The sequence below is a fragment of the Sinohyriopsis cumingii genome, chromosome 17 (genome assembly GCF_028554795.1).
Source record: "Sinohyriopsis cumingii isolate HCF-2022 chromosome 17, ASM2855479v2, whole genome shotgun sequence".
NCBI classification, from domain to species: Eukaryota; Metazoa; Mollusca; class Bivalvia; order Unionida; family Unionidae; genus Sinohyriopsis; species Sinohyriopsis cumingii.
In genome coordinates this window covers 78,473,560-78,496,760 of record NC_142977.1, presented here as the reverse complement: position 1 = coordinate 78,496,760, position 23,201 = coordinate 78,473,560, and the positions used below count along the sequence as shown (strand labels likewise).

The window sequence follows — 23,201 nt, the reverse complement described above, 5'->3', positions numbered from 1 at the left end:
GACACATTATGTCAATTTTTCTTTCTCTATCTTCTGCCAGATCTTTAATATACTTTCTGTTCTTTTTTTATTCTTTATACATGACAAAGTTTAAAACAAGAAACTCAGTTTTTGTAAGCCATGTTTTATTTAGCTACAAAATAAAAGACTTTAACACTGAGCTTAATTTAAAATGAGGATGGATATACCTCATGGCTACCAAACTGATTGCCTCATTGTGCTTCCATCAAGGTGGGTGCAGCATAAAGTGGCCAGAAATCTTTTACCTAGCTGACATGTAACTAGTAGCCAAATGCAAGAGTTGATGGCATATAAATCTGGGTCAGTGAAGATTCTTTCTGTTGAAATTTATTCATACTGTTAATTGCACATGCTATGAAAATAATTGTTTCCATATTCATATATTGTTAATTACACATACAATGAAAAGAGCTGTCTCCTTATTCATACGCTGTTAACTGCACATCCTATGAAAAGAATGGTTTCTATATTCAAATGATGTTAAATGCACATGCTATGAAAATTATGGTTTCCTTGTTCATATGCTGTTGATTGTACAAGCTATGAAAATTATGGTTTCCATGTCTGTATGCTGTTAACTGCACATGCTACAGAAATAATGGTTTCCATGTTCAAATCATGTTAAATGCACATGCTATGAAAATTATGGTTTTCATCTTCATATGCTGTTAACTGCACATGCTACAAAAAGAATGGTTTCCATGTTCAAATGATGTTAATTGCACATGTTATGAAAATTATGGTTTCCATGTTCATATCCTGTTAAATGCACATGCTATGAAAAGAATGGTTTCCATGTTCAAATGATGTTAAATGCACATTTTATGAAAATTATGGTTTCCATGTTCATATGCTGTTACTTGCACATGCTATGAAAATTATTGTTTCCATGTTCATGTGCTGTTAATTGTACATGCTATGAAAATTATGGTTTCCATGTTTGTATGCTGTTAACTGCACATGCTACAAAAGAAATGGTTTCCATTTTCAAATGCTGTTAGCTGAACATGCTGTGAAAATTATGGTGTTCATATGCTGTTAACTTCACATGCTATGAAAAGTATGGTTTCCATGTACACATGCTGTTAATTGCACATGCTACAAAAAGTATGGTTTCTCTGTTCAAATGCTGTTAATTGCACACACTATGAAAATTATGGTTTCCATGTTCAGATGGTCTTAACTGCACATGCTATGAAAAAAACAGAGACAGGTCCTTATCTAACGTTCAGATGAATGTATGGTCAGATGACTTTAAAATATCAGGACACTAAAAAAAATTAACACCATAAACCAACAGAATTTGAACAAACTGGACATTTTTACAATTTAGGTTTGAAATTTCCTAGTGTGCAATAATTGTGTAATCAAAAATAGATTTGTTAAATTATGATATACAGCAAAGAATTTTAAGTTTGATTGACTATATGCTCATTTTATTTATTCCAGCTTTAGACCAATCAATTTCACTTATCCATTTTATTTATTCCAGCTTTAGACCAATCAATTTCACTTATCCATTTTATTTATTCCAGCTTCAGATGAATCAATTTTACTTATCCATTTTATTTATACCAGCTTCAGATGAATAAATTTCACTTATCCATTTTATTTATTCCAGCTTCAGATGAATCAATTTCACTTATCCATTTTATTTATACCAGCTTCAGATGAATCAATTTCACTTATCCATTTTATTTATTCCAGCTTCAGATGAATCAATTTCACTTATCCATTTTATTTATACCAGCTTCAGATGAATCAATTTTACTTATCCATTTTATTTATTCCAGCTTCAGATGAATCAATTTCACTTATCCATTTTATTTATACCAGCTTCAGATGAATCAATTTCACTTATCCATTTTATTTATTCCAGCTTTAGACAAATCAATTTCACTTATCCATTTTATTTATTCCAGCTTCAGATGAATCAATTTCACTTATCCATTTTATTTATACCAGCTTCTGATGAATCAATTTCACTTATTCATTTTATTTACACCAGCTTTAAATGAATCAATTTCACTTATCCATTTTATTTATTCCAGCTTCAGATGAATCAATTTCACTTATTCATTTTATTTATAAAAAAATAAACAAGAAATAAATAAACACGTAGAGTACTTTATTTTTTCAGCTACTATTTCGAACTGAGGTTTTATTAGTACAATCGTCCATTACAGAAATAAAACATCTCAAGGAAAAGTTCATTTAATAATAAAATATGGAAAACTTTACTCAATATAATATGATGCAACAACTCAACTAATGACAAACCTGTCAAAAATGCAATGAAAATCTTACACAAATTATTTAAATCACTGACATAATATCTAGACACTATAATAATTACTTTCATCTTTTATAATTCATGTACTAATGAAAATGACAAATTTTCCCATAGATATCCTCAGGAAAATTAATATTCTTATTGCAAAGATTGTCTATTGATGCTCCTAGTAAGTTCAATGTTTTTGATGAACTGCATCGCATTATATCCTTGATCGCAAAAAAGAACACATTCATGTAGCAGCAGAGAGGGTGAACAGACCACTTAAGGGAGTGGTCACCCTTGTGTTTGGACCAAAAAAAATAGTGACCCTTCATAGAGGTCAATAAAACGTCTACGATTATTGTTTGTCCCAAACAGAATTGTAGACACCCCTCTCTGCTGCTATCCATGTTGTAAAAGAAATTTTAAGTTTGATGAATATTTTTCTTTTCATCTGAATCATGGGAATCTTCATCTGAATGCTGCTCATCAGAAACGTTAAAAGATTTTATCAAGACCCACACGATATCTTGTTCTTGGATCATGTAAATTTATTGTTATAAATCCATGCGGAGTAGCTTGCGCTCGTGAGAAGAAATTTTTGAATTTAATTATATCCATGTCACCACCACACCAAGTTTGATGAATATTTCTAAGTGTGTGTGTGTCTACGCCATTAAACACAACTAAAATGTTGCAGTTGTCTCTGATCACCTTCGGAATTTGTGTGTATCGTTGAGTAACATAGATCACGTCTGTATTTTTATGTCTACCTTGGGAAAATATTCTGGCTGGATTTGATTGTTTATCTAGCATTACATCGTCGTATACAACTAAATTATTAATAAATCCGTCTATGGAATCTACGGATGGTGCTTCATCAATATCGGTTATAAACTCTATAACATCATTACCTTCATCCAGTAATCGCGCGTTTTCATTGAAATCTTTAAGTACATCATAACATCGCTGATCATCAGCGGATGGTGCTACTAAATACAATTTATCCCATTTCAACCATCCATTCCAGCTTTAGACAAATCAATTTCACTTATCCAATTTATTTATTCCAGCTCTGATGAATCAATTTCACTTATTCATTTTATATATTACAGCTTTAGATAAATCAATTTCACTTATACACTGGGATTCTTAATAAAAGTACAAGTGGGTTTAAGTCAGGGTGATATAATTGCTAATACACAATTTCCAAGCCAACATTTTAAGAGCTCACCTATAGTGGAACTCCACAAGTCCCATGGCCTTCTCACCATTGACTTTATACTGGCAGAATCTCTCAAATATTTTGCTCCCCCTGTCAGCATAATGATAGAGAATTGGGGTAGAACCACCTTCTACCTCAACATGGTATTGTTCTCCTCCTGTAGAAATAATTATTATCCGAATAAATTCAATTAAATCTTTTTGTATACATTTCTCTGTTGAAAGGAAGCAAATACAAACATAATACAGTAAAACCTCTCCAGAAATACCACTAATTCTGTCAAATAGGTCTCTCAAGACAAGTGATCTCTCATCAGAGGTCATCACACTCTATAACAAATAAATCCATGCATTAGGAATCAGCCCAGAACCCAGTTACAAATACACTGTTGGCTCAAAATTCAGTTTGTCTCAAGGAGAATTTTCAACATGGTGGACATATGACTTCAAAGAATAGACATAGCATTATTTTAAAAAAAAGCAATAAATTAAGTTCACTAGCACTAAAAACATTTATATTTAACCCATACTGTAATGTAAGCTAGAAGGTGGTGAGCAATTTGCTCAGATAAATATACCCCCCCCCATTCTGCATCCAGCCCCCACTACATGATGAAACCAAGTCTACATTCAAAAAGGGACAATTTCTGTTGAATACAATGTTAGTAAAGTCATTGGTCTGCATGCATCTTCTAATCATCACCGTAAAATTAAGTTATATAATGCATCCTGCTTTATGTCAACAAGGGCAATAACTCGTACAAAAAGCAAAGAAGAAGAATGGCTTGTCGATCACTATGATTTATAAATACTGCAAGACAAGTTGCATTCGCAAGGTTCTAGCTTGGACTGCATTCAACACCAAAACAAATAGGGCATTAAGCTTTCCAAAAATTCTGAGTGCAAAGTTTTTTGTTAAGACGTGCATCTTCAGATGATTGTCATAAAATGTACAGAGTTTAATGGCCACTTAAAAGTGTGAAACTAGTTGTGTTCAGAAGATGTTGTAATCAGCTTCAAGTAAAAACTGGCAAAAGTCTAATTAATATTGCAGAAACAATGTTAATTGACAATATGCCATCTTTATATAACTACCATAACATGTACCAAGTTTCACAATGATCCATCAAGCACTAAAACTTGCTGTGTTCTTAGTATTCTGTCTTTATACTGCATTCTGCTAAAAGACAGGCAATAACTCTAGAAAAATTGTGGAAGGATGGTAATTATTTGATATGCACATTTTCAAATGATGACTTAAACATATAAGTTTCATGGTAATCCAAAGGGGATACAAGTCATGTCCAACAAGCTATGGAACCAGCTGTCTTCTCAACATGTGTTATATACTGAATTCAGCTGAAAGTCAAAATGGGTAATAACTCTAATAAAAAGCAGTAGCACAGTGATTTTGTTTTGTATGCACATCTTCAGATGTTGATTATAACATTTACAAAGTTGAATGATCAGCAACTGAAATGTGCAAGATGTTAACATAATTCTGACTTACTTAAGTCAGTTGCTGGTATTAAAAAGGGAAGCAAAATGATTTTCTGATATGTATATCTTTAGGTGATGGCTGTAATATTGCCAAATTTTGTGGCAATCCATCTGAAATTGTGGAATTATTTGTACTACTGAGAATAAATCATATAGTGTATTAACCAGCAAAACAAAAAGGAACGAAAACTCACAAAAATTACAGGAGTAAAATTATTTGTCGATATTTACATTGTCAGATGATGACAAAAAAGTTACCAACTTTCATGACAATCCATTAAAAAACATGAGAAGATGGTATTTGAACACCAACCCATTTGTACTACCATACCAATTTTAAAAACAAAAAGCATCAAGGATACAAAAAATGCACAATACTAAGTCATTTCATTCAACGATACATAATTTCTAACCTGTCTGTTGCCAAGTTGTCACTAACACAGTCGATTTGTTGGCATTTCAAAGCAATTGGAAGCTTCTGATGTAAACAGGCAGACAGACTGATCAATGTCCTTTTCTGGTTTCTAGAATAGTCATTTCAGTAAAAACTGTGTAGTCTGTATCCAATTGTCCAATATTAGCAATGTCTAGCTTTCACATTTTTAAAACAAACTGAACAGATATGTAACTCCAAAATTTACAGAATTATTTGAAACTATCAAAATTGATGATCTTCATCACATCTGTTGCTTGAAAACATATGCTTGCCCATACACACATTGTGACCATGTTTCTAAAGAAACTCCAGTTTGATCTGAAATGCCAAAGTGAAAGTGTTTGGGAGTAAAGTAATCCTGTTTGCAAAATCAGGTGACAGGTCATGACCATAATATTACCAAGTGTCATGGTGATCATTCAAAACCTGGGGGACAAAACACAGATGGATTAAATGACAGACAGCCATTAAGACTTTTATAGAAGTGGGGGTATACAAAATAGGTATACAATATTCATGATAATTTAACCAAGTATCCAGGTTCTCCAAGTGTCTTTTTACATGTCTCAGTTGTCAGGCTCTTAAATATTTGTATGTATTGGTTGCAGTGAGCTTGCTATATTCAATGTTAGATTGTGCCATCTAGTGCCATTCAATGACAGCCCAAACACCATCTGTAGGAATGTTACCCTAGTGCCATTCAATTATAGCCCATGCACCATCAGTAGGATTGATAACCTAGTGACATTCAATGACAGCCCATGCACCATCAGTAGGATTGAAAACCTAGTGACATTCAATGACAGCCCATGCACCATCAGTAGGATTGAAAACCTAGTGACATTCAATGACAGCACATGCACCATCAGTAGGATTGAAAACCTAGTGACATTCAATGACAGCACATGCACCATCAGTAGGATTGATAACCTAGTGCCATTCAATGACAGCACATGCACCATCAGTAGGATTGATAACCTAGTGCCATTCAATGACAGCTGAAACACCATCAGTATGATTTTCAGCCTAGCACTAGCCTACCACCACCTAACTCAAGCCTTATATAGTTCAGCCTTGATTTTTTCTATACAGGCGGTCGTAAAAGCAGTTGTCTCTTAAGACAGATTTGACTGTATTTTATCTTGAGATATAGAATTCATCAATTAAATTTTAAATTTTCACATAATTCCAAGAATCTCTGGAATGCATCTTAATTTCTTTGTGTTACTCTTTGTTACAACTGGCAAATGTTAACCTTTAAATAAATGTTCACTACAAGCAATGTGGATTAATCCCATTTTGCCTGTGCCATTGAATGGTACAGTTAGGGGTAGTTAAGTGTAGTCAAGTGTCTTTAAGTAATATATGCTGCTGTAATATTCTGATTCTGGCAATACTACACTCACCACATACAAGTAAATATCAACTCCACAAAAGTAAAGTCCATCTGGCCAATGTGTAAATCACCTTGTATATGCAACTAAAAGATTCACAGCAGGTGGTACTTCCATGAGACAAATCAATCAAAATCAAACAGCCTACAATCAAGTATAGCTCCTTATTCTACCTACAGTACCAGGACATTACAGCTCCACACACACAAGTGGTAAATTGTCAATCTATTTTGTATATGAACTGCTGCATGCATAAACTTCTAGAACACATACAAGAAGATTAAAGTTATCTACACTGTATCACTGCCATCTCACCTCTGTCTGCGTAGGTTCGAGTCTCGGATTCAGCCAATGTGGGTATGTGAGAAAGCTTGCCAGTAGTTTCTCATGGGTCGGTGGTTCTTTCCGGGGTTTTCCCGGGTTCTTCCTCCACCATTAATACTCGCCGCCATGTATAGCCTATCGTGTGCTGAAAAATGGTGTTAAACCCTACAACAACAACAACAACAAATCTACACTGTATGTGCTGATTATCTACTTTTTTATATGTGTGCTACATGTTTTTGGAAAGACCAGCATCAGTCCTATCCAATAACAGAGTTATCTGGTATTTGTCTCTGCAAAAAGAAACAGTTTATACAAATGATAAACAGAGGACCAGTCCTAACGACAGAAGAGTCTGAGAACCTAACTTACTGTAGAAAAAGAGGCCCTACTGCACCCACCATAACCCAGTTTAAGTGCCAAAGAGGAATCCAACTGATAATTAAACAAAGAGTCTCAGAAGACCCACCAAAGGACATTTATTATTTCCTTGTCTGTCAACACAATTCTCTATCTCCACACTGCAAGTAACATTGTTCAGGTTTGTGTTTTGATCAGTTACTAACCAGTGTTTTGCTACACAGTTATGAACATTTATGTTGAGATATCTCCTGGTGAGTTTAATAACATCGTATCAAAAGCTGGTCCCTGTGAAGTATTTCATGCCCCAGTGCCTTTCATTAAACCTTATTTAAGTTAGTCTCATATAATTGTTGGCCACTGAGTCATGGAACCATTTGTGTTGATGATTTGGTAATAACAACACAAACTTACGAAAAATAGATTACTGATACCTGTATTTCATGCCTCAGATTTTTACATTTAGGTTCTTTCTACTGGTTTGTAAGTCACAGAGTTATGCAACTATTTATGTTGATGCATCTTGGTGAATACACACCCAACTACCACAATTGACTCACTCTGACTTCATTTGAACACTGAATGTTCCTGAACATTGCAGACTGAAACAAAATCATGTTACTTTAAAAAATACAACACCTAACTATCAAGCCACACACACTTTTTGTCTCACTGTGACAATGTTAATGTGACCCTATTAACATATCACTAAACAACCCATGACCTTGAATTTGACCTTATAATTCCTCAGACAACTTTCACACACACAAATTCACACCAAGACCTTGGCCTTTGAAGACTGGATCCATGATCATCAAAGACATAAGACACATGATTTAAATTTTCTTCTCCAAGACAGATGACAGACACAGTCACATTCATTACAAGCAATACAAAATGCAGGTCATTATCCTACCACAGACATAATAGAGCCCACCATATTAGGATTATGGCATAAGCACTTGTTTTAGGATATCAGTCCAATAAAGTCACTAAAGAAATGAGTGTACACTAGTCAGAACAAAATATGTGTGTGTGTTTGTGTGATTAAGATTTTTAACATAGCTTTAACAATTTTTCAGTCATATCGCTACAATGTCTACAGTGTGGCAGTTTTATAGTGATGTCTAGCACTGGGGCATCATGCTGCTGACATGTAGCATGATGTCCCACCCAGTCACATTATATTGACACCAGGCCGACCAGTCCTAACACTAACCTCTTAATGCTGAGCGACTAGTGAGGCAGCTGTTAGTACCATTTTCTTTGGTATGACTCGGCCAGGGTTCGAACCCACAACCTCCCACTTGCAAGGTGGACACTCTAACTACTAGGCCACCAAAGCGGTGAACAAAATATGTACACTGGTTTAGATACTCACCAGCAGTAAAAGAAAAGCTGTAGTTGTTATCTGGTTCCTTCGACCTTGTGTGATCCCAGATCTTCAGATTGTTGCTGGAGACCCCCACTGTCTCTCCATTTGCATACACAAGGTACCCAGTTTTCAAACTGAGAGAATAATAAATAGAAACATGTAGACTTCTTATATCATCTATGTCTGAAAAAAATAATCCCCTTTTTGGTAAAGGGATGTAAATATCATTTGAAACAATAAAACTCCTATAATACTGACCAATTTTTACTTACAGCATTACCACAATCAATGGTATCATCAGAAAGTATGAATAAAATGTGACCATTTCAGCCTTTTTAAGCTGTAACCTCTACAAGGGTTAAAACTAGGTTATTCTAATTTTATAATAGTTCTCAGATATTTTAATAATTTTCCACAACAGAAAATGTATATTTATGTATTACAAATGCTAACATACAGTGGTCTTTTGTTAGAAACAATAATTACATTACAACTCGCTGATGCAACAACTTGGAGATGTGACATATCACTGATCAACAAACTTGTCAGTACCACACTCTTTCAAACAACAAACTTTCCAAATGTCAATTCAATGACTGTGCTATAAAAATGACACCTCAGTGAGATGAAAAATTGACAAACCCTTTCATCAAGTATGAATTAAACTCACTTTAACACCAAGTTCAGAGCATTCAGTTGCCGAAATTAGGTTTGACAGATCTATAATGGAATCTTGAATATAGCTCATTTCCTGCATCAAACATGGAGAGACATAGGTATTATTTTTTTCTGTGGTGACAGCTGTAGGTGCTTAACATTAAAAATATTTTATGTTATGTTTTGTGTTTTATTTCAACAATTTTACTGCCAATATTATAACTCTGGGATTGGGATTTATAATGCATATATTAAATTGAAGGATTGGGATTTATGCTACCTACTTTAAAATGTGTGATTGGGATTTATAATACCTACATTAAAATGAGTGATCTGGATTTATAATGCCTACATTAAAATGGGGGACTGGGATTTATAATGCCTACATTACAAATCTGGGACTGGGATTTATAATGCCTATTCTAAAATGTGGGATTTGGATTTACAATGCCTACATTAAAATGGGGGACTGGGATTTATGCCCACATTAAAGTGTGGGATTGGGATTTACAATGCCTACATTAAAATGTGGGACTGGGATTTACAATGCCTACATTAAAATGTGGGATTGGGATTTATGATGCCTACATTAAAACGTGGGATTTGGATTTATAATGCCTACATTAAAGTGTGGGATTGGGATTTACAATGCCTACATTAAAATGTGGGACTGGGATTTACAATGCCTACATTAAAATGTGGGATTGGGATTTATGATGCCTACATTAAAACGTGGGATTTGGATTTATAATGCCTACATTAAAATGTGGCAATGGAAATTATAATGCTTACATTAAAATGTGTGATTGGGATTTATAATGTCTATATTAAAATGTGGTATTGGGATTTATAATGCCTACATTGAAATGTGGTATTTGGATTTGGGTTTGGTTTATAATGCCTACATTAAAATGTGGAACTGGGATTTATAATGCCTACATCAAAATGTGGGACTGGGATTTATAATGCCTATATTGAAATGTGGGATTTGGATTTGGATTTATAATGCCTACATTAAAATGTGAGACTGGGATTTACAATGCCTACATTAAAATGTGGGACTGGAATTTATAATGCCTATGTTAAAATGGAGGACTGGGATTATTACGCCTACATTAAAATGGGGGAGTGGGATTTACAATGCCTACATTAAAATGGGGTAGTGGGATTTATAATGCCATTAGTAATAAAAAGGCACATATTTCATGGTTGCAGAAGCCAAATCACATCCTAACGAATCCTTTTTTATATTTCATCAAATTTAAGTTTTATGAAAGTTTCAACAAAACTAACAGACTTTCAATAAGTTTTATCAGTAAGTTTGTCAACTGTTAGGTTTTACATTAATTTGGTAAGTTTGTCATCAGGCATGATGGTACATAGGCATGTTGTCAATTAGTCGAACTTTGGTGAGCTATCAGTAAGCTTGTGATATTAATGAGTTACATTGGTGAGTTTATCATCAGGCATGACTTTGATAGGCATGTTTTTCGCTGACTGAAATGTCATTGGGGGAAATATCAGGAAGTTTGTCATATGGCATGATTTGCATAGGCATGATGTCCACTGACTGAAATGTCTTTTGGGCTGATATCTGGAAGTTTGTCATCTGGCATGACTTTGCATAAATAGGCATTATGTCCACTGATTGAAATGTCTTTTTGGGAGATATCAGTAAGTTTGTCATTTGGCAAGTTGTCAACTGATAAACTCTTGTTTTGGGAGCTATCAGAGACCAAAAAGGATCTAAAGTATACTGCAAATATTTGTGTAACTCTTGTAGGGTTAGAAAGCCAATTAAAGACTCGATTTTTCTTATATAATTTGCTACTTTATTCCGGCTGATCATAACCAATTATAATGTCATTACATACTTAATGTCCCATTTTCTGATTTTCTATATATCATGCAATATTATGACACAGTTGCTGTTGTGTCACATTCAGTGTGTTTCACTGCTATGTCTCCAATGAACCACAGTACAACATGGGACCAGTGAGCTACTGGGACTCAGTGGTTTGTGTTCTTTAACCACAAAAGCTAGATGCAGGTTTTAATCCTGATTATACATGCAGCCACTGTATGTCTCTAAGCACAATATCTTGCTTCTACTGCCCCAGCACTAATTAGTCTCTCATGTGCTGATTTGCTATTAAACACTAATCATCAATCATTCAATAAAAGAAGGCTGCACTGTATCCACTTTCACTGAAAGCATACACAGGTTTCATGGAACACTTTGTCTCTCATTCCTATTATATCTGTATCTATGATAAATGTTATATGCTTATTCCACTTGATGGCATTCACTGACACTATTGTGGAAAACACTTATTCCACTTGAGTGCATTCACTTACACTATTGTGTGAAACACTTATTCCACTTGAGTGCAATCACTGACACTATTGTGGGAAACAATAAATTCCACTTGAGTGCATTCACTGACAACATTTATCTCACTTCAGTGCATTTCACACTTAAGTGCCCCCACTGACACTACAGATGAGATCATAATAATTATGACATGATAGATGTTTTTTGTGGTATTACTGAAAATGAAAAAGAAATATTAATCCATATTTACAAGAAATTCTTTGCTGTAAACAGAACATTTATGCTCTGTCTAATGATATACAAACTTGTAGAAAATACACCATTACTGTAACAAGAAAAGCAATACTAATATTAGTCTATTTCCTAACATGGGCTAAATGTATAGAAATTTACAAGAAAAGCAATACCAATATTTGTCTATTTCCTAACATGGGCTAAATGTGTAGAAATTTACAAGAAAAGCAATACCAATATTTGTCTATTTCCTAACATGGGCTAAATGTATAGAAATTTACAAGAAAAGCAATGCCAATATTTGTCTATTTCCTAACATGGGCTAAATGTATAGAAATTTACAAGAAAAGCAATACCAATATTTGTCTATTTCCTAACATGGGCTAAATGTATAGAAATTTACAAGAAAAGCAATACCAATATTTGTCTATTTCCTAACATGGGCTAAATGTGTAGAAATTTACAAGAAAAGCAATACCAATATTTGTCTACTTCCTAACATGGGCTAAATGTACAGAAATTTACAAGAAAAGCAATACCAATATTTGTTTATTTCCTAACATGGGCTAAATGTATAGAAATTTACAAGAAAAGCAATACCAATATTTGTTTATTTCCTAACATGGGCTAAATGTATAGAAATTTACAAGAAAAGCAATACCAATATTTGTCTATTTCCTAACATGGGCAATTGTGAGAAAAACTGACAGCAGAAGATTACCAGAATGTAAACCAAATGTTTTTGACTTACTGTGACATGTTGACTGGTTGGCTAACAACAGCCACCATTGCCATGATCCCTGTCTGCAACAAAACAATGTATGTTTCTATATAGACTGTACTAATGAGGTTCCCATCCAACAAATATTTTCATGCAAACACACCCTCATGTGACTCCATGAGATTTTCATCTTACGAGGGTTTGGTCAAATGCTTCGTTGATCAGTCACCAACAGAATGTGCTTTAGCAAAAGTTTGAAGAAATGAAACTACAAAACTATCTCTCCCTAATTGTGAATATTTCATTAACAGCAATCATTGAAGCCAAAATAATACTGGAAACCTGCAAGGATCAAATTTAACACCATGACTAATGCAAGAGGCACATCACAACCAGCCAACAAAATGTAGGTTTAGGTGAAATGTGAAGTTATCTTGTCATCACAATCATCATACATGCCAAACACCATATCTCCAAGTGGTATGAGCATAACTATTGCTAATACAAGTGGCAAAAAAGCATAATTTGGGCATAAAAAGTGTGATCTATATATTACATGCCATAATTACAGCACACAGCCTGAAAAAGATACATTTATTTTTGCTACTAACCTGGCTCTGCAGCTGTTCAAAATTCTTCTCACGAACAGCAAAATCCATGTGGATTAGAGCCAGAAAAGAAACACATATACTAACATATTATTTATATTCAGCACATGCGTAACTTTCCGTGAATGATCATGAACGTGAAGTTGTAAATTCTGCAATGAGCACGTCGGGTTCAATCCATGTGCTTTATTACATTACTCTCATATTCTTTTTCTAAAGTTTGTAAAGCGGTGTTTTAATTTGTCTTTTTTCTGATCTTGCGTGTTCTGAAGTTTGAAAAGATCAATCTGATCTAACATTTCCATCATAAAACATCCACAAATAACATCATGAGCGTTTCACTTAAAATCAGGGGCCATTTTGGTACTGCTACCTAACTAGCTTATCAATATAATGAATCTGTGAGGAAATGTTCATATTTGAAACAGTTTTCTTGGAAATGAGTCATACAGTTTCAATGAAAAGCAAAATAGGAAAGTACTCTTACACTGTTATTATGCAGCAGTTATCCTTTTAAGAATATTCTCAAATTTATTCGAGTTGAATTAAAATGATGACAATAAAAATGACCAAAAACAATTTTTTATTGCTTTATTTTTATTTCATTTTTTAATGTACCAAAAAAGCATAATCCATGTACATGTGAGTGTAAAATATAATTTGGTGAAAAAAGCCTAATGATTACACCAAATGCATAATGGTTGGCATGTATGCATCATTTAAGAGTCCATGTAATGGACTGACACTCAACTAGGCAAAAAGAATTTCCAGGGATTAGAGACAAGACCATTTCTTCCTTTTAACTGCTGAGTGTTCACATCATCTCTGATATTCTTCAGTGATAGCAAGATCTTCAAATTAACCGCTGTGGTGGGCATACTAGATGTCAGACTGGTGCCATTTTTATTTATGACAGCATCATAAGTCTTTTGGTGAAAACCCCATGTTACAATGATCATTCATAGAAAGTAGTTACAAGAAGATTGTCAATAAGAACCTTATGTTTGTATGACAATCCATTCAGGAGTAGTAGCAATAAAAATATTGTCAAGATGGCCACTGGGTGGTATATATACTGGATGTCAGATTAGCACCATTTTTATTTGATACAAACTGGACATCATAAGAAGTATCCTGGTAAAATATCACATAATTCTGTTCTGCAGGAGTTGCAATAACAAGATTTTCAAGATGTCTACCATGACAGCAATATTCAAAGTCAGATCGGCACCATTTTCATTTAGGACCAACTAGACATCATAATAAGTCTAGTAAAACACAATGTTGATATGACCATCCAGTAACAAGGAATGTCAATAACAAAATTTTTCAAGATGGCCATTGTGGCATCTATACTGGAAGTCCTTGCCGCACCATTCTTGTTTAGGAACAGCTACACTATGGAATGAATGTGTGTACAGTTTCATGGCAATCCTCCAATTAGTTTAGGAGAAGTAGCAATATAAAACATGCACTAACGAACAACCAGACAATGGTTGGACAATGGATTTCTGGTCTATGACCAACTGAGCTAATGATACCCCATCTTAACAGTCAACATCATTTTCCAACTTTGGGAAAAGCAGCACTCTAACATTTCAAGAAAAACTTTTTTTCCTAGACCCTTGTATGGCAAGGTCATCATAAAGCCACATGGAGAGTCTTATCAGAAACTCAAATCATAATGTTTCTGACAAAATATTTTTGTTGTTGTCTGTGAGCAGTGCTATGATGTGTTTGACTTTCAAACATTTTACTGTAAAAGCCTAGCAATGTAGGATGCTACGGTAAAATGCCAATTATCTGGACTCATTGAGAGACAATGATTTTGTCAGGAAATTAGTTCTCTGAATAATCCAGTTTTAATTAACTGGGCATTGAAATTTTCAGGGACATGGTGGGAGTGTGTAGGAATAAACAATCCACATAATCAGTATTAAATAATCAGCAGCCAGCTGTATTGCCAATGATAAATGATAGCTAAGTCCCAATATCACACAAAAACACATGCAAGATGATAAAATTTACAACTAAAATGCACAATAAAGAAGCCAGTTAAATAGTTTCTTTCATGTAGTCATGCATTACCACCCGTCAAGCCCTGTTTTATTTCTTCAGTTTTTCAATGCACAGTCACATGTCTCCTAGCCAATGTTCATGAAGATCATACATCTCCTGTCCATTCTTCAGGAAAATCTTTACAAGTTATTTGGCATTACAAGACCTAACCAAACTGTTATAGGTCTTATTAATCTATTATACACAACATTTTACTGGCCTGTGTCTTATTCTATTATACACAACATTTTACTGGCCTGTGTCTTATTCTATTATACACAACATTTTACTGCTGTAGGTTTAATATCTATTATACACAACATTTTACTGGCCTATGTCTTATAAATCTATTGTCCACAGCATCTTACTGGCCTATGTCTAATAAATATATTGCCTACAGCATTTTACTGGCCTATGTCTTATAAATCTATTATCCACAGCATCTTACTGGCCTATGTCTAATAAATATATTGCCTACAGCATTTTACTGGCCTATGTCTTATAAATCTATTGTCCACAGCATCTTACTGGCCTATGTCTAATAAATATATTGCCTACAGCATTTTACTGGCCTATGTCTTATAAATCTATTGTCCACAGCATCTTACTGGCCTATGTCTAATAAATATATTGCCTACAGCATTTTACTGGCCTATGTCTTATAAATCTATTACACATAACTGTACTGGTCCAGGTCTTATTGTACTAGGTCTCATCTATTTTACACAACATTTTACTGTTCTGGATTTTTATGATCTATATACATAACATTTTACTGTTTTGGATTTTTATGATCTATATACACAACATTTTACTGTTCTGGATTTTTATGATCTATATACACAACATTTTACTGGCATAACTTTTTCAACCTGTTATACACATTTTACTTGCCTAAGATTTTTGTGGTTTTTTTTAAAAAACATTACACACATTTTACTGTTCTAGGTTTATACACAATATCTGACTGTTCTAGGTTTTCTAAATCTCCTGTGCAAAACACTGTACTGTTCTAGATCAATTAAATCTATTATACACAATATTTTACTGGCCTGTGTCATTTAAATCAATTATACACAACGTATTACTGGCCTGTGTCTTATAAAAAAATTTGTTATTATTTTATTTTTCTTTTATTTTTTATTAACCCCATAATAGGTTGACCAATGGGTCGGGGAGCCATCCCAAGGTCACCTTACAATCAAACATTTCTGTTTATCAGATAATCTAGGGATAATAAATATAATCTACAGAGAAAGAAAAAACACACACACGCATACACACATGCATATGGCACACAATCTAGGTTACATGGACTTTGTGATATTACAGTATTTTGTTCCTGTTTACCTTCAAGTCAGAGACAAGTTACATGTTCATTATTGAGGTCCATTTTTGAAGAAATTGGTCCTCTTTTTTATTTACCTTAGCAGTGTTTTTTCAATGTTCTTATGCACTGCAACTATAAAAGCAAATATAGAAGGATTTTTCATATTGAATCTGCAAGTATAAATATAATGTTTTGCCAAAATAAGCAGGAAATTACCCAAACTGTCCAGTTGTTCACTTCCTAAGAATGTTTCTTTTCTGGACAGATGTACAATATTTGGGCAAAAAGGTGCAAAAACTTCAATAAAACAGTACCAAAACTGTGAAGTAATACTGCAGTCATAAAAGAAATGCTCAATACTTTCATTTTCACTCTTACAGAAAGTACATTTGTTGTCATCTAATATGTTAATTCTTTTAAGAAAATCATTAGTAGCGATTATTCTATGGATTAATTTAAAGTTAAAAGAGATCAACTTGGTATCTTTGGTACAGCATTTCGCCCAGCTATAAATCTCAGACCACTCCTCACTACTTATATTTTTATTAAATACTTGCATCCAAGTTTCTTGCTTCGCAGTGTGTTGCCTTTTAGCTTCCTGTAAAAGATCTTTGTAAACAATCTTGAGCAAATCTTGTTTTCACAAGTTCATTATTTTATCCTCCTGCTTATCAAAATTATTATGTACTAAATGTTTTTTTATGGCATCTTTCCATGCTTTTGGAATTTTGGATATTAAGTAGAAGTATTTCAAGAAATCATCGCTTCTAATTGTTTGTATTATTATTTATTTATTGCTTTTGTTAGTTTCTTCATATAATTAATCTCTACTATGTGTTGTAAATCTGGAGAAAATTCTATGCCAAGGAGTGTAAAGTTAGAAGAGGACCAAATTAGGCCCATTTCGGGACATATTCTTTCATTAGAAAATTTCCTGTTTCCAATCCATATAGCTTTTTTTTTGTTATGTTAAATTTAAGTCCAGATAATAGAAAAAATCTTGCAAGATATTCATAGTTGCTTCAAGAGAAAAATGAGACCCATCAAGACGAATAAAAGTGTTATCGGCATACTGACCCAATTTATATTCACTGGCATCAAAGATTACTCCCGGTACATCCACATTTTGCTTTAAAGTTATAGCTAAAATCTCAACCCCAATGATAAACAAATAAGGTGCAAGGGGATCTCCTTGATGACATCCTCTTTCAAGTCTAAAAAAAGATGACATATGGCCATTATTTATAACACAACTATTAGAGTCATTACAAAACAGTTTAAACCACTTACAAACGGAATCACCAAAATTAAAAGATTGTAGAGCTTCTTCCACAAAGATCCAGTTAATTGAGTCAAAGGCTTTTTTGAAGTCTATTAACAATAATAAACTATATCTGTTTTCATTCTCAAGTTGGTCCATGATATCATATAATAGTCTGGTGTTTTCTCCAATGAATCTACCCTTCATATATCCTTTTTGAGTATCACTGATTATTGATGGAAGAACCTTTTTAATCCTAGCTGCAATTGCTCCCGAAACAATCTTATAGTCAATATTTAAAAGTGATGAAGGTCTCCAGTTTTTAAAATATCTTCTTTTTCTTCCTTTGGCAGACATGTGATGACTCCCTGAGTCTGAAAATCTGAAAGTTTTCCTACAGTATATCCATAATTTATTGATCTACATATAAATCCCCCCAGAGACTTCCAAAAGAATTTATAGAACTCTACAGTGAATCCATCGAGCCAGGACTTTTTCCATTTTCCATCCGTTTTAGAGACAATCCGAATTCATTAATTGTAAGCAGACCCTCGCATTATTCTCTTTCCTCTTGACTAAGTTTAATATTGTGATTAAAAAATCTATTTCGAGTTTCTTGAGTAGCCTCGTCATCAAGCTGAACAATTCTACTTTTGAACAATTCCATATAAAACTTTTTGAGCTTTGAAAATATCTATTTCGTCAGATATATTTGTCCCATTGTCTAAAATAATTTCCTTTATTGTCTTATTGACATAGTTTCTTTTCTCAAGATTTAAAATGTACTTTGTGCTTTTTTCCCCAAATTCATACTATCTAGCTTTAGATCTTAATATAACACCTTCTATGTATTTTTTCCTAGATTCCTCTAATTCTGCTTTTTTTCTCTCGAAATTTTCCAGAGTTTCCCCATTTATGTTATTCGACAGTCCCCCCTGAATTTCTATTATTTCCTGCTCAATTTTCTTTAATTTTTCCCGTTTCTCTTTTGCTTTCCTAATGGAATAACATATAGTTTCAGGTCTTATTTTCATTTTCAAAATTTCAAAGAACATCTGGTCATTACAGGAAAGAGAAACATGGAGAGAGTCATCTTTATTTCCCCCTACATAATATTCATTTACAGTGTCAGTTATACACTTTATGACCAAATCAGTATAGTCAATGTTCCTCAACAGTCGGGCATTAAATTTCCAATATCCTTTTCCCCTTGGAAACGTTGAAAACGCCACACTCAAAACAATAGCTGAAATATCAGTCTTATACCCTGGTAAGATACACGCATCAGCTGTATTCATATGAACATCATTTGATACAAGAAAGTAATCTAATCTACTTTGTTTCAAGGGAGATTTTTGCCTCCAGGTAAACATCTTTAAGTCTTGATTGGAATTTCGCCAGGGATCAATTAATTCCAATTTGTTTTTCAGGTCTTGAATCACTGCCCTAGACTGTTGGTGTTTGTCATGTAATGTCATGTAAAATATTGTAAGTAATCCAAATCTAAGTCTTGAACAGTATTCCAGTCTCCGCACATTATAATTGATGAGTTCTCAAAAAATAAAATCTCCTCCTTTAACTTTCTAAAAAAGCTAGGATTATCATCATTATAACCATACAAATTCACGAGGGTTATTCTGTTGCCATTAATTGTAATATCTAAAATAATAAATCTCCCTTGACTGTCACATCTTTCTCTATGAATTATAAATTCAAAAGTATTTCTAAAAAATATTGCAACCCCAGCACTATTACTAGAGCAGTGGCTAAATATACATTTGTATCCCCATTCAGCTGCCCAATATATTTCATCGTTCTTTGTACTATGAGTTTCTTGCAAGCATATTATAGATGCATTCTTTTGTTTTACCCAGTGGAAAATATCCCTTCGTTTTAAGACTGAACCTTGCAGCCTCTAACATTAATAGATATAATTTTTATGTTATTATCCATGAAAACAGCAGAAATTTTACATGTACATGTTCTTGTGCACGAATGTATTCAGTAATTATCACCTTGAGTTTATCATATGCATGGCTTTCACACTCACACTCACACAGAATAAAAACGTCCATAATTAAATCATCCATGGTGTTACAGTACATGCTGTAGATTTGGTTGCATTTAACATTGATACAGTATACGATGGACAACAAGTGAAGCAACTCCATTTACGATAACTCTTACGCGCCTCTGACAGACCTTTCCGGAGCTAAGACAGTTTTGTAAACCAAATGGCACAGATTAATAAGAATATAAATTACAAATTAATGAATGAAAGAAGGGGTAAAGTGGTGGGTGATTGAATGCATGAGCAAAAATGTGAGACTGAGAAATTTATCGTGGACGAGTAATGTTGAAAAAAGTGAGTAAACGACTGAGTAAATGTGTATATGAGTGTATATGAGTGAAAGATGATTTATGAACTAGTAAGAGAATTTATTAGGGAGAGATATGACAGTGGAAGAGCGAATAAACAAATATATTAATTAAGGACAATACTGGTGAGGGAAAGAAGTGTCTTATAAACAAAGTATTAAAACAAATTAGAGTAGAAAAAGGAGTATCAAAACGAAAGTTCACATACCTATTCGGCCAATTTCATAAGTTCACAGAGTTGCATATTACACTTATAATCTAATTTTCTCATCAATTTCATCATAGATGTCAAATCTTATCCTTTTTCCTGATTTGGTTTTACCATACACAGATCCATTAAAGTACCATGCGCTGTCAATTTCTTGATGCCTGGATAATTTTTTGATAAGTTCAGTATTCATCCTGGTCACATCCTCTACCAGTCTAATTCCTTTGTACTGTATAAATTCCTTCCGCTTCTTGATAATTGGAAGTTTACAATCCAGACTCCAAAATCTGACAATCACTGGCCTTGGTTGTTCCTGTCAACCTGGAATCCTATGCACAGCCACTATGTCCCTGTTGTCCAAATTAATCTTTGTGACTTCCTTCACCAATTTCGGAATTCTCTCTCTAAGACTTTCATTTTCCTCCTCCTCCAGCCCTAAAACTTTTATGTTCAGCTTCCTTGAATACTGTTCGATTTGGTTTGAAGCCGCACTTGCTTGCTTTGATCTCCTGTCAAAATCTTTCACATCACTCCTCATTTTATCATTTTCCTTCTTTGCCTCTTGTAATTTTTCTCGCAATTGGTGGTTTTCGAATTCCAGTGAATAAACCCTATCCATCAACTCTCCTGTCCTCTCCTTTATTACCCTTTCACTTTCTACAACTATCTCTTATCTCAGATCTTCCTTCACAGTCTCTAACAACTTCCTTACAATAGTTGAGACAATTTCTGTCAGGTCATCTTTTTTCACCAAGTCAGCAATAGCAGATGTGAAATCTGCTTTTGAAATGTTCCCTCTGAGACTTTGCTTTATTTTATCCAAGTCCAGCTGAATTGTACTCAAGGCTGATTCACTCATACTTGTGTCAGATGTCTCCATTAGGGTGCCACTCTGTAATCTGGTTTTTATTTGTTGCTTGCCTTGATCTTTCTTTCCACTCATGCTTGTAGACAATCTTGTTTGAACTAATTTTTTCTCACTATTCAATTGTGACACTGACATTTATTACTCATCATGTACCAAAAAATTCTTACAATTTAAGGCAAACTACATCGAAATAAGTAAATGAGTCAAACAAATCAGGTAGGGAATGTCTCAAAACTGCACCACTAAACTTCCATCTCTACTCCATCATATTTGAATTTTGAGTGGAAAAACACATTTTTTTCAAAATTGATTATGATCTACCAGTAATGTTCTATGCCCTGAATTCCTTGAATATTCATACATCATCCCAACAAGTATGAACCATTTCACTGTAAAAATAACCACTTATAACTGCCAAAATCTACAGAGCCCACTTTACTAGCTTCCACCTATAGCCGCCATTACTGTCACCCCCCGTGATTTATAAATCTATTATACACAACATATTACTGGCCTAGGTCTTTTAAATCTCTTAAACATTTTACACAATAATGGCATTCTTATATACCCCAATCTTTTTTTTTTTAGAAAAATGAACACAACTGTTCCTGTGTTAATGGCCTTGGTCACTGAGTAGTATTTTTTTTCACAAACTGCCCACCAGCTCATTCAACAGGAGTGGACAGAAATACAGTGAAATCCCTCAAACCATAACCACTGGGATACTAACATCACCTTAAAGTTGATAGATTCCCAAAAATTTCATTTTTAGTATAATTTTTTTTTCTAGTAAAGCTAATCCAATCATAAGCCCAACAAAATTTTCTGTCTCAAATTTTAATCCGACACTAACAAAATTCTATAAAACAGAAATAAAACACCAACTTGAAAATATATTTTAACAGCTGAAGTCCATAAAACTGAGATATTTACCATCTGGAAGAAAAAACTTTGTTTATCATGCATTATCTAAAACACACCTCATGTGGTGGGCAGATAATTTATTTTTACCAAATACATGTACTGGAGTAGGCTTATCAATAAGTCAATGACCTAGAAAAATCCCAAGGGCATGCCCAGGTAAAACAAAACTTGACACATGCACTGACCAAGATTAGGGCAAATAATAGGCCGATATAAAATCTTTGCATATTAAAGAAGTCACATAACAAACTGCAAAGCCCAGATCTGCCAGCACATTATGGCAGATCTGGATCTTTGCAGTTTGCAGCTGGACTTTACTTTTAGACATGTAAATATGGTAGCTAGTATGGTTGTTGTTGCTGCTGTATTGGGGTTTAAATAACACACAATACATAGATTCAATATAAACTTTACTGTAAATATAAACAATTGGTGAAGAGTGTCAGACACCTGTATGTGGAGCTGCAAGGGGCTGATACGAGGTATATATGGACACTGATAACTGAAACTTGACAAGTCCGATCCTGAGTATTGCTATGATAACAAACAGCAGCTGATACTCCATACATGCACTGTAGGAAGCGGGTATGAAGTATATGGGCATAATAGTTGAGTACATTTAAGTACCGACACAAATAGGGGTCAAAAACAAAGCTGTAAAGGCATGGAAATTTGGCAGTGGCAGTAACATTAGCCAATTTGAAAAAGG

The 23,201-nt window shown here is 33.9% G+C and overlaps 1 protein-coding gene across 1 annotated transcript in view; it reads right to left on the bottom strand.

The window, feature by feature from the left end:
- LOC149779288 (uncharacterized) overlaps window positions 1–23,201 on the bottom strand; it is a 237,444-nt gene that overhangs the window by 143,637 nt on the left and 70,606 nt on the right. Inside the window, 3 exon segments of the mRNA XM_089938418.1 lie at window positions 3,531–3,678; window positions 8,916–9,043; window positions 12,887–12,939. Of these exon segments, the coding sequence (XP_089794544.1) occupies window positions 3,531–3,678; window positions 8,916–9,043; window positions 12,887–12,939 (329 nt within the window).